This window comes from Ceratina calcarata, unplaced genomic scaffold (genome assembly GCF_001652005.2).
Source record: "Ceratina calcarata isolate Rehan_Ccalc_2016 unplaced genomic scaffold, ASM165200v1 scaffold569.2, whole genome shotgun sequence".
Lineage (NCBI taxonomy): Eukaryota > Metazoa > Arthropoda > Insecta > Hymenoptera > Apidae > Ceratina > Ceratina calcarata.
The window spans coordinates 341,174-355,846 of NW_017176894.1; the positions used below are offsets into that span (position 1 = coordinate 341,174).

Here is a 14,673-nt window from a genome sequence, read left to right on the forward strand (position 1 = left end):
AATGAAATTGTACAAAATTTATAGTTGTGATGAATATAGGTCTTGGAATTCTTTTTTTCAGTCATTGCATGAGCGTTTTATAATGAGAACAATTTGGCAGGAGTCCAGGTTTAAAAGTTCAGTTGCTGAAATGTTCAAGTTAAATCTTTAATTAGATATATGTATGTATTATATGACAGCTATTTTTTATACAAATATTTGTGGAAATTCAATATGCAATCGTCAGAGCGTTCTAATTACAATGTTATATCATTCAGCTCAACTTAATTTCATATTTTCATTCTAGCGATAGAGCATGAACATTTTTACCGGGATTACGCTCAGCTATTTCCATGTCTGCGCGCAGTTCATCCATTTTTTTGCCTTTTCCTGTAACCATGATCAAGAACCGAATTATTTTGGTAAGCATGCGTATTTTATCTTTATCGACGTTAAGTAGATTTCCAATTATCGCCATAATTGGACATTCTATTTGATGAGCCATCTCCCAAGCTAATTCCCTACATTTTTCCGAGCAATATTGCGCCACAGGGCAGTGTAGGCAAGGAATTAAATTATAACTTCTCGATAGGCAGTGATGACAATGTGTATAATATCTGTAATTCACGATAATTATTTTTTATATTCATAGTTGCATTGATACTAAATTGTCTACCTTTGTGTGTAAAGAATATATTCATATGGGTCTTCAACAGTTACTACATCTCCAGGCTTAAACTCTTTTGTAGCTCTTAAATGACGTCCGTACTTTTCAGAAAAGACAATGGCAACACCATTGCTAGCAGCAGGAGCCTCTTTACTGGGGCCATAAGCTAATTTCAAAGGACCTTCATCCGCCAAGTATCTTGGTTTCTTTTCTTCAGCTTTAGGTATCTCCTCCTCTTTTTTACAACCGTTAATTGAATCCTCATTAACGCCAATACTTTTGTTTTCCATTTCTGAAAGCTTCACACTCCCTTTCTTATATTTAACAGCAACAGGAGCATTGTTTGTATCATCCGATAAGCACAACTTCATAAACGATTCCGCATCGACGCGCTCGTTCACTTTAAGCTCGAACTTTTTTTTTATTTCGTCAATCGCTTTAGCACCTCTCTCTTTTAACTTTTCTCTTTTTTCTTCCGGGTATCCAAGATTTAAAGCGGCGTCAATGTCTATTAAACATTCCCTGAACATCTGTTTTCTATATAAGGCAGCAGATCGATTTGCATGAGCATAAGACATAAGTTCCTTATTGTTTGCATACGCTAAACTCATTGTATAAGATTTTATAGCTTCGTCGTCATCACCCATAACAAAGTGTTGATCTCCTAGAATATTTTAATTGCGATAATTCAGGGGAAAGCATTACAGAACCGTGTGTGTTACCTTCTTCTCTATATTGAATCGAATCCTCTTCATTTTTTTCCTCTGGGATTAATTCCGGTAGATGGGAAAGCACCATGTTTTGTAAAATGTGATTAATGAGAAGTTCGCACTCCTTTTGCAAGCCATATCCTGAATGTGATGGCTTGCCTTGTTTTAAATTCAATACTAACTCTTTTGCTATTTCCATTTCACGTGCAAATATTTTATACTCAAATGTTTTATCAAATCAAATAAATGTATAATTTATTTTAGAAAACAAAATTAATGTATTTTATTATCTTCTTAGATAAACACATTATTCACGTCCATATATTGTATGGTTTAATTAATAAGAAAAAGAGACGAACGTGATTCTTCTGGCACTACTTGCACAGTAGATAGCAAGGTGCTGAATGGGCTGCAGTTAACTATGTACTGGCTGAAGTAAAACTGAGAGGTGAAACTAAAATTACCTCAAGCAAGTTGATAGAAGGGAAGCAGAAACTGTATAGCTGCATAACTAGCTGCTAAATCATTTATCATGTTAAACAAAACACAGATTTATTTAGATAATAAAAACTTAAAAAATTGCATACTTCAACTCTTCTATGAAATATTTTAAATTTCTCCTATTTCTATTTACAGAAAAAATAAAGTTGATATAATTTCAAGCAAATGAAGTCTTAGAAATATGTTCTATGGTTGTCTAATACAGATTTCAAAATTCTGTTCACACTCTGTTATTAAATTTTTGAATTTTTCATAAAACTACGTATATAATTAGTATATAAAATTATATTGATAGCCAAAATATAATGAAATTGTACAAAATTTATAGTTGTGATGAATATAGGTCTTGGAATTCTTTTTTTCAGTCATTGCATGAGCGTTTTATAATGAGAACAATTTGGCAGGAGTCCAGGTTTAAAAGTTCAGTTGCTGAAATGTTCAAGTTAAATCTTTAATTAGATATATGTATGTATTATATGACAGCTATTTTTTATACAAATATTTGTGGAAATTCAATATGCAACCATTATAAAAATTACAGTACGTATTTCGTATGATAATTTTTGTATCGTAAATTATTTTGTCTATTTTATAATGATTGTCTATAAGAATAAAGTGAATGTTATAGAAAGGTAAGAAATAATATTAAGTTCTGTTAAAAAATGTATGTGATTTATTAATAGCTTATCATACAATAACAGTTAATTAACATGTGCATACGATTACGATGTCCATGTTATGTGACATGAGCAAAATGTAAATTTATAATGTGAGACATACCATGTTTAGAAGATATGAGGCAATAATGGTATGAAATTCTTAATTGGTGGTAGAGAAATAGTTGACTAGATTAATCTTCCTCTGCTTCCAAATTTATACGACTACCAAACTTTGCATATAGCTGTATTTTTAGATCGCTGATAGCAGTCTTCATGTCTGCACATTTACTTTCTAAATCTGAGATCTCCTTTTTCTTCTCTTCTTTAATTTCTTCTAAATAACTCTATAAATATAAGTGAAAATGTAATATATTATATAAAAATTAATCTTTTACTAGCCTTCGCTTTGAAATGTAATAAAGTTTATCATTGAATTATTAGCATTTAATTCAACATTTTACCTGAACTTTTTCCGAATCTTCATGCACAAAAACTTCACCAATGTGATATGGAATTTTTGCGTCATCCTCCAAAAGAACTATCTCATCACACGCATCTTCCAAATTTTTTAATTCATTCTGTAGAAAGTATTACAATGTGTATAAAACTGTATGCCCAAATAAGGTATCCGAGATTACAAATTCATTGATCGCGAGTACCTGCTTAATTTTCAATTCTTCTTTCAAGTCCTCCATCCGTACATTTTGCCGTGCGAATTTATTAATTTTTTGCTGATCCTCGTACGTAATATAAACATCTGAATCCTATCATACAACGTAGGTTAGATTTAAATTCTATATGGAATGCAAGCAAAGAAATAATTGTAGTACACGTTTACCGGTTGGAATCCAGGTTGATTTTTTCTCGCTGACATGTTCACGTTTTATTTATACTCTGCAAATTGTTTGGTACACCGTTTAACACTGATCTAGGTAGCAATATATTGATAAAATGATATCAAACACTTTCCGATACACTTGATACTATTTCCTAAACTTAACCAACGTCAACTTGCTTTCAAAGACATTCATTCATGCGCTGCGCGTGTGTTGAACCAGAGAGCCAGAGAATGAGAACTCCTACTCCTATCATACAAATGAGAGCTTCGTTTTTTCTATTCTTCTCAGCTGGAAAATTGGATCTTTTTATGTAAATTGAAGTGCTGGTCGTTCAATTAAAGTACACATGTTCTTAATAAGAAAAAAAATACTAAAAATAATTTTATTATGCTACGATAATATAAAAAATGTCAAGGTCCCACCGAGATTTGAACTCGGATCGCTGGATTCAGAGTCCAGAGTGCTGACCATTACACCATGAGACCTTGTAGGACAATGTTTAATACAAGCATTTGAGTCAAATTTAATAAACAACGAAAAAGATCCAACTTCCCTTACTTCCAGCTTACTTAAATATAATCATAAAACATGAAGAACTTAATACAAAATATTTATTAGTCCATTACTTATATAGTACAAATAGTTTTTATAAGTATAAACATTAACGTCATGCACATCAGTCATTTATTTCTGCATCGTGATCAGTTGCTTTTTCTGTTACGGTATCCTCTTCATTTAAACTTTCTTCGGCTTCTACATTCATTGCATCACATTCTGTTTCTTTCTCTGGCTCAGACGAAGCAGTTACTGCCTTCTTATCATCGTTTGTAGCTTGTTTCGAATTACATATTTCTATTAAATTGTATTTCCGGAATTTATAATAATCAGGCGCAACGCACATCAGACAAGTACCGCGTATCACTTCAACTATCACAGCCAATTCCGGATTTTTTAAATCTGCTTTATTTCCAGGATTTTTTTTAGTTATTATATCAGCCAGATCTTCGATCACGTCGCCCCTGCGTATAGTTTTATTGCTATGACGACTGTAATTAAATTAAATTAAAGTTAAATTTATGCTGAAATATCGGTAAATTTACAAATAACTTGAACGTACTTAAATACAATACTAAATGTCTTTGGTTCTTGTGCAAAATATTTTTCAAGCAGTGCATCTGCTTTCAGTTTGATGTCATTCATGTTCGCCTTACAAACAATTTCAATTGGCAGTAATCTTAATAAGAACCTTGTACGCTGTTGTTTTGTTTTATGCATTTCAGTGACAATTTTGCTAACTAATTCCACAGGATTCTCCAAAGTAGTTCTTATGAAAACCACGTTTTTCACACCAGTATGAACTACCTAATATAGATGTCATAAACATTGAGGATTTCCAGAGGCACATTATGCAAAATTATAAAATATATACCTGAAATCTTCTAGCATTTACTGGTTTTAAATGTTCTGCTTTTAATTTATTAATTTCTTTATTTAGAGCAGTAGAAATGTCATCTTCACCATCACTCTGTTCTGCTTTATTAATATCATCATCTTTTTCTCCTGGTGATAGTTTGGCATTATCTCTGTCAGATACCTTGAACGAGAAACAATTTGATTTCTTTATTGTTCTGTATGTGCTTATATCATTGCTGAATTCCACTGTATACCTTCATGATATCTGATCCATAAATCTCATCAGAAAATTCATTAAGTATTTTGTATGCATCTCGTATGCATTCTTTCTCAGAAAAATTGCAAGTGCATAAGAACCCTTTCATACCTGGTTCTAAAATAAATGGTTTTTGTTTTTTATTTCCAAAATTATGGAAGTAATTCTTTTTGCGCTTTTCTACGCTCATTCTCGTAACAGTTTATTTATCAAGAATATTTGCCAAGTATTTACGACCACGTGAAGTGACTGCACGGAAAGTGTATGGATGCCGCCATGTTCTGGAGAAACAGCAGTTCATCTTAAAAGGCGGGATCGTTCAAATTTAGAATTGATACCAAACAAGCTACCGGACCCGGTTCGAGCTCATATTGAAGATGTTATTTAATATTCTAATTGAATAAATACAACATACGGTATCATTATATGTATAGTATGATGTAGTACGTAGGTCATCGCACCGCAGAAAAGTAGTAGAAACTTGAAGACAATATTAATTTTAACTCAAATGATTTATTTCCTTAAAAAAAATAAATAGTCAAATAAAGAGTAACGAATAGTTAAATTACAAGACACGATCGCACGTTGCCAGTTGTAATCCCATTAACTCTGGCTTCGAGTGCATATTCCTTTACTAGTCAGCTTTACACGCTATTAAACTGTACGTGTCCTCTAATGCATATGTTATTAAGTTGAAATCTACGTTCATACAAGTGTTATAGTACAAAATGGATATTAATGAACAGGCAGATGATCACAATCCATACGCTAACTTTCCGTCTGGGAGTAATTTGAATTCTCTTCGATACTTATAGCGCAGGGAACATATTCTTGGCCTGATTCCTGTGAAAGGAACAACTCATATATCGTGGTACGTTTGTGAGATTTTCGTATAGCATCGTATGGAACGTACCGAGTTAACAATAATTTGTCGTCCTTCCTCTAAATTGAGCCCATCCATATCTTCTGCCGTCAATATTATCACAGAATCTTCAGGTATGTTCTCATCGATGTAAGTTATGGGTATTTCGGACGATACCTAATTGAAACCCATTAACAATATGAAATAAAATTTCATTTACGACGTGGAACAAGTTCTTATACCTCGCAGTAGGCGAAATCAGATTCCTCGTGTCCGTGAATCTTCGCTTCCGCGTTGTTTTTCGAATCCGCTGTTCTCTGTTTCCTTGAGTTCAAAGATCGTTCCGACTTTTTACCATCCTGCTGAAGACGTCTCCATATCGTCGTCTTTGGGATGTGGTAAGTCATCGACGCCATTGCCTGCGACATTTTTCCACCTTTGCAAGCAGCGACCGCTTCCTCTAAACGAGACTTCTTCAATTCTTCGTTCTCCGTTTTACGCTTCTTCCAATACGATAAAGGTAGCTTTCCCTCGTCCACTAATCGAGCTTTGTCTCGAAACAAAGTAGTTTTCGGAATCTAAATAAACGTAATTATATTGCTTACTGCGGACATGTTGGAACTGATCATACAAAAATCAAACAATAAGTTACTTTAAACTCAAGCGCAACTTTCGTAAGATTTTCTCCCCTTTCCAAAGCCTTGACCGCGGCTTCCCGTTTGTCCGAACCGTAAGATCTTTTCATTTCAGAACGTAATATCTGATATCCTTCTTTCTGTATCCTCCGCCATAATACGGTCTTCGGTATACTGAACATTTCCGATGCGTGCTGCAAACTCGAACCGCCTGTAGCAAAAACAGATCGAATCGAACGAAATCATGGAACGAACTCCCTTTTATATATTTATTTACAAAAAAAACCGAAACAACACCGACCGATCACCGCGTTTATAGCAGCTTTCATGCACTCTGCGGGATATTCGTTCCTCGAAGCATTTAGATGTATACCCAATGCTTTTGCACGCATGTACAAAGTCGAACGCGGTATATTGTGTTTAGTCGAAGCTTCTATCAACGTTTGACCCAATTTCAAATCGTTAATCGCCGACGCTAGCATATCATCATTGTATTCTCTTTTGCTTGTATCGCGTCTGCGTTTCTTTTTCTTATTCAAAGTACAATTTTCAGTTGTCTCTTCTTCTGCCTTTTGCTGATCCTCCAAGTCCTCATAATCTTGTTGCAGTGCATCGATAACATTCTCTTCTCCTTCACTAATTACAGTCATTGGCTCTTCCGTGCTCTCATTAAAATCTTTACTGTTTTCAAAAGATCCAAAATCGTCAAGCCCATCGATCTGCAAATAAGTACGTATAAGCCAACGATGTTCAAAGAAAAACCAAGATATTTCTAGTCATTTTATGAATTACAATTGGTACATTATGTACCTCTATAAGACCACAGATTTTTAATGAGCGTGCTGCTTCCAACAGGCTACTGATATTATCAACTGGAACCCGTACTTCTCCATGATAAGTAAATTCTATGATGGACTTTATGTCCTGAGCAGATATATCGCTTAATATTATTGTTGGATGATCCTCGTTCACTTGACTCAGTATATCCTAGAAATGAAAAGATCGTTCGAGTCTACGGGGCACGAGCAATTCTTACAAAAAGGGTTGTATTGTTTAAGTCAAGTACTCGAAATAAGGTGCTGCAAGCGCATAAAACTATCCGATGGGCATGAATACGTTCCCCAGCTGCAGCCAGGGTAACGTCCACCATGCAGTCCTCCTCCAACAATTGTCTGACCACGTCGGACAAATGACTCTGATAATCGTTCCATTTGAACCAGTAACTATGATTAATCTCATGTTGGTTGACAATATCTGACATGCCGTTTCAGTTTCGTTTCCTTTTTCACTTTTGATACAACACTTATCGTGTTTACATACAACCTATGTAGAACCGGAATTTGGAACAGGACTGACGTTTCTTGCTCGATTCGTTGCTTCTTTACGATCGCGATCCTGCTACGCATGGATATAACGTCAATAATTCTATTACTTGCATCACTTTTCGTACATTGAAACAAAGATTCTTTTATCAGAATTTCCTCAAACTCCGTATTCCTGAGCTATACTCAGCTGTACTCCACGCCCTAAAGCATTAAATCCTGTACACAACCACCTAAAACTGCATGGAAATGCCCATGTAAAGCTTGTACTTTCTTGTAGATACCTACTACTACTATAGGCAGTGCAATAATGTCAGTTCTCTTCGGTTCTCTTTTGTATCGGTGATAATTCGTGATTCTTTTAAACAGGCTCTTCGTTTTGTAATTAATTCACCAGTTCATCAAACTGTTGTAAAGGAAAATGGTCAGTCGCTTTACGTATATCACAGATTTTACGTATCGTTTGTTATTTACATGAAAACTTGTTTCTCGTGGTATATTTGAACATGTGACAGTATAACCTAGATCACGTTCCCGTATTTTACTTTAATAAAAGTAAATTAGTTTCCTAAACTTGTAAATCTTTTTTTTAAGCGATAGGCGCACAGACCTCTTTTTCCGCTAGCTTGAACTTTAATGAATACGTTTACATTCTCATTTTGTAACTATGTTCGTTATTCCACTCATTCAACGTAGCATTCATACATAGCATTAATTAATGTAAAAACGTTCTTTACGGAAAAGCAAACTGAGTCTTGATAAGTAATGAAAATTCATTGTTTTATCGCAGAAACCTTTGATGTTACACGGGCACGAGCGTGCCATAACGCAAATAAAATACAACAGAGAGGGTGACTTACTGTTTTCCTCTAGTAAAGACAAGAGACCGAACGTTTGGTATTCCTTAAATGGAGAACGTCTCGGAAGTTTTAATGGGCACAATGGTTCAGTGTGGTGCATAGACGTCAATTGGGACACAACGAGATTTTTGTCGGGAAGTGGTGACAATTCTTTGAGGGTTTGGGATTGTCAAACAGGTTCATGTCTTTACAAGATATATCAGTATTTCGATCTTGTTCCATAACTCATCCCATATTTACCATTTCATAGGAAAAGAAATAGGTTTACTCCATACAAACAGTTCTGTAAGAACATGTGGCTTCAGTTATTCCACAAATCTGGCAGTTTATTCTACGGACAAGGCATTAGGACACCAGTGTGAAATGTTTATTATGGACATTAGAAATGTGGATGCAGTATTATCACAAGAAGATGCGATTTCTAGAATCGCCGTTAATGGTCCTAGGATCTCGGCAATCTTGTGGGGCGCTTTGGATGAAACGATAATTACTGGCCACGAGGATGGTGAAATTACCATTTGGGATGTCAGGGTATGCGACGATGTTTACGATGCGAAACACCAAGAGTTTTTGATATAATGATTTCATTTTGCAGACTGCGAAAAAATTGCAGAGCGTTAAATGTCACAAATCACAGATAAACGACATGCAATTCAACAAGGATGGCACCATGTTTGTTACAGCATCGAAAGATAACACTGCCAAATTATTCGACAGTGAGTCCTTAATGTTGTTGAAAACATATAAAACAGAGAGGCCTGTGAATTCCGCTACGATTTCTCCTATCTTCGATCATGTACGTGCTCACGACTATACAACAAACTGAAATTGCAAACGAACAAAGATGTGAATGGTGGATTTGTTTCGTAGGTGGTTCTCGGAGGAGGTCAAGATGCCATGGATGTCACAACAACGTCTACTAGACAAGGCAAATTCGACTCGCGATTTTTCCACATGGTATTCGAAGAAGAATTTGCACGTTTAAAAGGGCATTTCGGTCCAATCAACTCTCTTGCATTTCATCCTAACGGTCGCAGCTTGTCGACGGGCGGTGAAGACGGTTACATTCGTATCAATACGTTTGATCAATCTTATTTCGACTTCCACTTTGAATACTAACTTTAGGAGAAAGGAAACCATCGTGTATCAATCGATAATAAAAGATATAAATTTTTTTCGGTATTATTTATTTAAATTTATTCGTATTAAAAAAAATAATAGTACATATAACTGTATTTATGTAATTATCAGAACAATGGTAGAGGTAGTATGTAGCAATGGAACAAGTATATAATATCAATAGCGCAATTTATATTCACAATGTGTGAAAGGAAGATAGTAGAATATGTTGAACAATATCACTTTCAAACTGCATTTTAAGTCTATACTTCGTATTTGAAATTCGATCTTACCAAGTATCGCGCTTTCACTTGAGCAACATCGTACACGATGTATTCATTGTACAACAGAGCAGATTTTTTGGGCAGTTTAGCAGGAACAGGCAAACCGTATGGAACTTCAACACCGTCTTTAGTCTTGTGAACGTCGTTAGGATCTGGTTGTGTTTGACCACGACCCCAAGTCGAATGTTTTCCGCTTGGCAATTTCTCGATGTAATCCGATTGGTATCTTTCATACATATTGCCCAGTGCTACCTCACAAAGCAGTAGTAAACCCGTAGGATTTCCGCTGTGCGTGCAACAATAGTTTGCAGACTTAGAAACCATGTCTGCAAAGTAAATACCCTTGCCGAACATGTAACCGGTAACGGGTGCTTCCGGTGGAGCGATTCTCAAGCCTTGAGAGAGTATACCAGCGAAGTTGGTAGTGCGAGAACCGTGCCACAGCAATTTCTTATTCGGTAACTTCTTGAACGGTTTGTATCTGCTCTCTTCTCCCTGTCTCTTGACGACGAACACGTCCTCGATCTCGAGCTTGTATTGAGTATGAGTCGACGCGTGCGTGTTCTGCAGGTATCGTTCGATGATCTTGTATTCCTCGCTTTCCTTATCCAGCACATCAATTTCGGCGTTCAGTTGTTTGTAATGGGCATCGAGCGGATTGACTGTCTTGTCAGTCTTGCTGTGCAAAAGAGAATAGGCGATTTCCATTTCGAGTAACGCGTCCAGCATTTCGCACTTGGCATGGATTTCTTCTACAGTTTCCAAAACTTTCGGTTCATCTACACCAAAATTATGAGGTATCAAGTTATAAAATCTATTGGACGCGTCGAGCAATAGAACACGATCGGGGTCTTTCTTCTTCAACGTTTCTTGCAGTTCCGTTAATACTGTGTAAGCTTTTTGAATCTGTTTCTTAGACAATTTTCCAAGCGGCATCTTGTCCGTATCGATCTCAAACTCTGCCATCACCTTCTTCATGGACGCTTCGTCGAAGATCAATTTCATCAGATCTTGAATCGGTTTTTCCAGCTCGCTCTTGATATCGGACTCTAATAAGTTATCTGGCACATCTTCTCCATAATCGACATCGACCGGATACATCTTGTGTGGTACCTTGAAGAAGTTTTCCCTGTGTTTCCACATGTTCCCGCTCTTCTCTTCGTACAAACTTTCAAACTGTTCTATGGCATCGTCCAAAGGCAATTCATCCAATTTCGTTCCACCAATAGTGGTTCCTATCCTGCCCCAACTTCTGAACAGCCAAAACTTATTTTTCTTGTCATGCTTTAAAATCTGTAGTTTGTAGTAGCTGTTCTTTTTACTTTGTATGTCGGTATTTACCAACGTCACGGTATATTTGTCGTTGCCTTTCTGATAAACATGCGCGCAATCCTGTAAACCGCTGTCCGGATCCACGGCTCCGCCTTCTTTCAATTGCAATTTCACCTTGCCGGATCCCGATTTTTCGAAAACACTTTTGCCCCTGCTCTTCGCAGCAGATTTCTCCGCTACCACGTTGATCCTGCTTGATAAATCGCCGCCCCAGCTCGAAATTGTTTTCTTCTTTATAAGCGATATGGCAGGCTTCGTATATTCTTTAGCTTCGTCGATAAAGTCTCGCGTAATCACTTGAATATCGAGCTTCTCAGCTTCCTCCATCCTTTTATTCATTTTATCGATTTCATTCTGTGTAGATATTACAGCAGCTACACTCTCAGTGAGCTTTGTTACTACATCTCCACCTAAGAGCATGATATCTCTCTTCATAGCGTCTTTGTCCTTGAATTGGCCTATAATCACGAACTGCATGTGCTTCAACGGTTTTGGTTTTGTCTCGACTAGAGGTCCAGAGTCGACGGTGTCCTCCTTCTTCACGGCGCTAGATGTTGACGGCGCGGTTACCTTTATAAGCCGTCTTTTAACTTTGAATTTCAAAGCTTTCCTGTTGGATAATTTGATCGTAAATTTGTCTGTATAGTCTTATTATCGTGCCATGACTAATTACAAAATACTCACAGTTGCGGGTACTCCGCTTTCAGATCTGACGGCAACGAGAATTTTTTTCTTTTTGGATCTTGAGTCACATTTTCGCACTTGGTCCATTCTGTTAAATCTCCGGTGCAAGCGTATCCAACGCCAGAACGATATACAAGTTGACCGTTGCATTTTGGACAGGGTTTTAAAGTTCCAAAACAGATTACATCCGCCAAATACTCAATTATCTGTAACAATCGTTTCTTGAATAATTCAAACGTTGATTTAAAACTATAAATCGTACTGTGCCGATCTAAAATACTCACGGCTGACGTTCCCTCTGGAACCCGTTGATTGTTAGCTTGCAACATAGCAATGAGATCAGATTTTTTTATGGAAGATAATGTATCTTTAATAGCAAACAAAGCGTCTGTTTGTTTTTTCAATTCTGCCTCTTCCTCTGCGTCCTCCGGCTCGCCTTTTATTTTTTTTACCGGTGGCGCATCGTCCGATTTAATTTTCGGTAAAGCATCTTTAACTTTCTTCAAATCATCTTTGGAAAGATCTTCTTTGCCAGGAAGCATATCACCGCTCTCGAAAAATTCTACATTTTGTCTCACTTTGGCAAAACATTCCAGATGATACCATCTATCGAGACCGCCAAACCTTCTGGCATTCTCGCTCTCGTAATCTTTTTTCGATACTCTTATCTCCTTCTGTATTATTCTTTCCTGGCAAGCTACACAAGTCGATTTACTAGATTTTGCATATTGAACCAAAAAATCACGTAAGGGACCTGCAGCAGCATTGCTAACTCGCTTTTTTCCTCTCCCAGATGGTGGTGGTGGTAGATTTATACACTCCTCTATCGAGAAAGAATAAAAAAAAATAATTTTCTTTGGATCCTCCTATTCTGTTAGGTACAATATCATTATAGTTGTATGTACGAACCAATTTTCTTCTGAATCTCCTTCTGATCTTCCCAACGGATATTATCGAAATTTCCAATATCTCCAATAGCTTTTGGTCTTTGTTTAACGAAAAAACATTTAAAATGGTACCACTTTGGGACCTTTCCATCGTGAACGGGACTCTAACGATTGAGAGGAGAAATAAGTTTAACAAATTCAATCTATTGCAATATTCCTGATACACAGAAGAAAATTATCAAGACTTGATGTTTTTAAAGAAAATTAACATAAGCGAGGTAACAATTTGTGTAAAAGAAAACCGGCAATATTGTACGGAATATCGGCTTCTTTGTCTCAGGAAACCGTTGATGGTTCTGGAATATTATGTATCAACGACGGACAAAAAGTAAGAGAGGTGTTTACTGGTTGAAAATTGATTGTCTTCAGCGACTGTGACAACGTAAAAATTGAAATTGAAGTAACGGTAACGAATACCGGTATTGCGTACCTGGACGATCACGGCGAGTCTCAGCGTGTCCTTTTGGATAGAATTTTTACACGTTTGGCAAGAAGCTCGCGAACTTTTCGCATATTCTACACAGTACGGCAAATCGGGATTCATTCCTCCGTCTTCGGCGAATTCTATTACCGTTTTAGATCGTTTCCGTTTAAAGTTCAAAGCGATGCACTGCTATTCTAACGAACAGGGTAACAAGACAATGTCAATGCATTCGCCTCCAGTGAGCGTCCATAAAATCAGAAAACTGCGCGTAGCGTTGCCCGCCAAATTCTGGTACGTTCAGAAATCTGACCTATTTCCTCACGTCAATGCAATATGCTTATCGTTTAAAGCTTGTTAACTTGTAGTTTATTTCTTAGTCTTTGCATTCTTCTGAAATCAGTCACTTTGGTCGACACGAAGAATAGAAAATTACAAAATCCTTGTTCTTTAAAATATACCCGTGCATCAAGTTAGGTACACGGAAGATACATAGCTCCCCCTATTGCATGAAAATGGACGAAAAGTGTACCGCCAAAACTGTAAGCGATTGTTTATTATAACAGAAAGAAAATTTGCTCTCTGATTATAATATTCGTTTTAGTTTCCGTTTATGGACGGTCTATCCATATTTCTGTAAGTTTTAGCTTTAATTTGAATCGCGTTTTATTAAAATTCGTTTAGTAGAAGCCGAAACGCGAAGGAGCACGTCCACGCGACCCAGAGGATGTTACAAATAAGCACAAGATGTAATACAATTGTTGGTACACTTTATTTTTATAATCATATAATATATTGTACAAATTATTACAGTAAACTATATATTTTTCGTAATTACGTCTATGAATGTTTTTCTGTTTCATGAACGCAGCTTGCCATAAAAGTGGCTGGCAAGTGTAATAACGTAGAATTAAATAATACAGCCATACAGTGCAAAAAATGCACTGTCGTTACTATTTTTTTTCGACGAGTGCAATTTCCCTTCTCTTAAAATTATTTCTATGTATCTATATGAACAACGTACAAAAACTTATCAAGAAACGATCGAAATTAATTTAAATTAAACCTGTTACTTTTTTCGACTATCTACACATTCGTATAGCGGGGTAAACCTATTGTAAATCCATGATGTTTACAAGATGATTAATTCTCCCTCCGTTACATACCAGCCGCTATATAATAT

At 36.3% G+C, this 14,673-nt stretch overlaps 6 protein-coding genes, 1 long non-coding RNA gene and 1 other non-coding gene across 9 annotated transcripts; 2 read left to right on the forward strand and 6 right to left on the reverse strand.

Moving 5' to 3' along the window:
- Positions 1–243: 243 nt before the first annotated feature.
- On the reverse strand, positions 244–1,635 carry LOC113464861 (SET and MYND domain-containing protein 4-like). The gene is made up of 3 exons (XM_026817328.1): positions 1,369–1,635; positions 656–1,310; positions 244–596 (listed from the first exon to the last, which is right to left on the reverse strand). The coding sequence occupies exons 1-3, from the start codon at positions 1,553–1,555 to the stop codon at positions 278–280; spliced, it is 1,161 nt and encodes a 386-aa protein (XP_026673129.1). The 5' UTR covers positions 1,556–1,635; the 3' UTR covers positions 244–277.
- On the forward strand, positions 781–1,948 carry LOC113464863 (uncharacterized). Its single transcript, XR_003389719.1, has 2 exons — positions 781–869; positions 1,655–1,948. It is a non-coding gene; the product is annotated as an uncharacterized LOC113464863 (long non-coding RNA).
- A 90-nt stretch (positions 1,949–2,038) lies between these two features.
- Pfdn4 (prefoldin subunit 4) lies at positions 2,039–3,630 on the reverse strand. Of its 2 annotated transcripts, XR_001916843.2 has the most exons (5): positions 3,355–3,630; positions 3,176–3,280; positions 2,978–3,094; positions 2,638–2,860; positions 2,039–2,286 (listed from the first exon to the last, which is right to left on the reverse strand). XR_001916843.2 is itself a non-coding variant. In XM_018032062.2 (4 exons), exons 1-4 carry the CDS (start codon positions 3,388–3,390, stop codon positions 2,708–2,710), a joined length of 411 nt encoding a protein of 136 aa, XP_017887551.1. In that variant the 5' UTR covers positions 3,391–3,629; the 3' UTR covers positions 2,508–2,707. The 2 variants fall into 2 exon arrangements, 1 of the variants encoding a protein (XP_017887551.1); XM_018032062.2 differs by lacking the exon at positions 2,039–2,286 and having other exon boundaries at positions 2,508–2,860; positions 3,355–3,629.
- A 138-nt stretch (positions 3,631–3,768) lies between these two features.
- TRNAQ-CUG (transfer RNA glutamine (anticodon CUG)) lies at positions 3,769–3,840 on the reverse strand. Its single transcript has one exon. It is a non-coding gene; the product is annotated as a tRNA-Gln (tRNA).
- A 109-nt stretch (positions 3,841–3,949) lies between these two features.
- LOC108629417 (THUMP domain-containing protein 1 homolog) lies at positions 3,950–5,324 on the reverse strand. The gene is made up of 4 exons (XM_018032065.2): positions 5,023–5,324; positions 4,785–4,949; positions 4,473–4,717; positions 3,950–4,401 (listed from the first exon to the last, which is right to left on the reverse strand). Exons 1-4 carry the CDS (start codon positions 5,212–5,214, stop codon positions 4,032–4,034), a joined length of 972 nt encoding a protein of 323 aa, XP_017887554.1. The 5' UTR covers positions 5,215–5,324; the 3' UTR covers positions 3,950–4,031.
- Positions 5,325–5,517: 193 nt separating this feature from the next.
- LOC108629491 (uncharacterized) lies at positions 5,518–8,044 on the reverse strand. Its single transcript, XM_018032209.2, has 7 exons — positions 7,588–8,044; positions 7,332–7,508; positions 6,823–7,240; positions 6,539–6,732; positions 6,129–6,464; positions 5,938–6,063; positions 5,518–5,867 (listed from the first exon to the last, which is right to left on the reverse strand). Exons 1-7 carry the CDS (start codon positions 7,780–7,782, stop codon positions 5,793–5,795), a joined length of 1,521 nt encoding a protein of 506 aa, XP_017887698.1. The 5' UTR covers positions 7,783–8,044; the 3' UTR covers positions 5,518–5,792.
- A 79-nt stretch (positions 8,045–8,123) lies between these two features.
- eIF3i (eukaryotic translation initiation factor 3 subunit I) lies at positions 8,124–9,878 on the forward strand. Its single transcript, XM_018032210.2, has 5 exons — positions 8,124–8,267; positions 8,634–8,880; positions 8,954–9,234; positions 9,299–9,499; positions 9,574–9,878. The coding sequence occupies exons 1-5, from the start codon at positions 8,265–8,267 to the stop codon at positions 9,820–9,822; spliced, it is 981 nt and encodes a 326-aa protein (XP_017887699.1). The 5' UTR covers positions 8,124–8,264; the 3' UTR covers positions 9,823–9,878.
- Positions 9,879–9,916: 38 nt separating this feature from the next.
- Positions 9,917–14,163, reverse strand: Parp1 (Poly-(ADP-ribose) polymerase). Its single transcript, XM_018032208.2, has 5 exons — positions 13,500–14,163; positions 13,032–13,173; positions 12,407–12,945; positions 12,123–12,328; positions 9,917–12,048 (listed from the first exon to the last, which is right to left on the reverse strand). The coding sequence occupies exons 1-5, from the start codon at positions 13,611–13,613 to the stop codon at positions 10,086–10,088; spliced, it is 2,964 nt and encodes a 987-aa protein (XP_017887697.1). The 5' UTR covers positions 13,614–14,163; the 3' UTR covers positions 9,917–10,085.
- Positions 14,164–14,673: the final 510 nt, after the last annotated feature.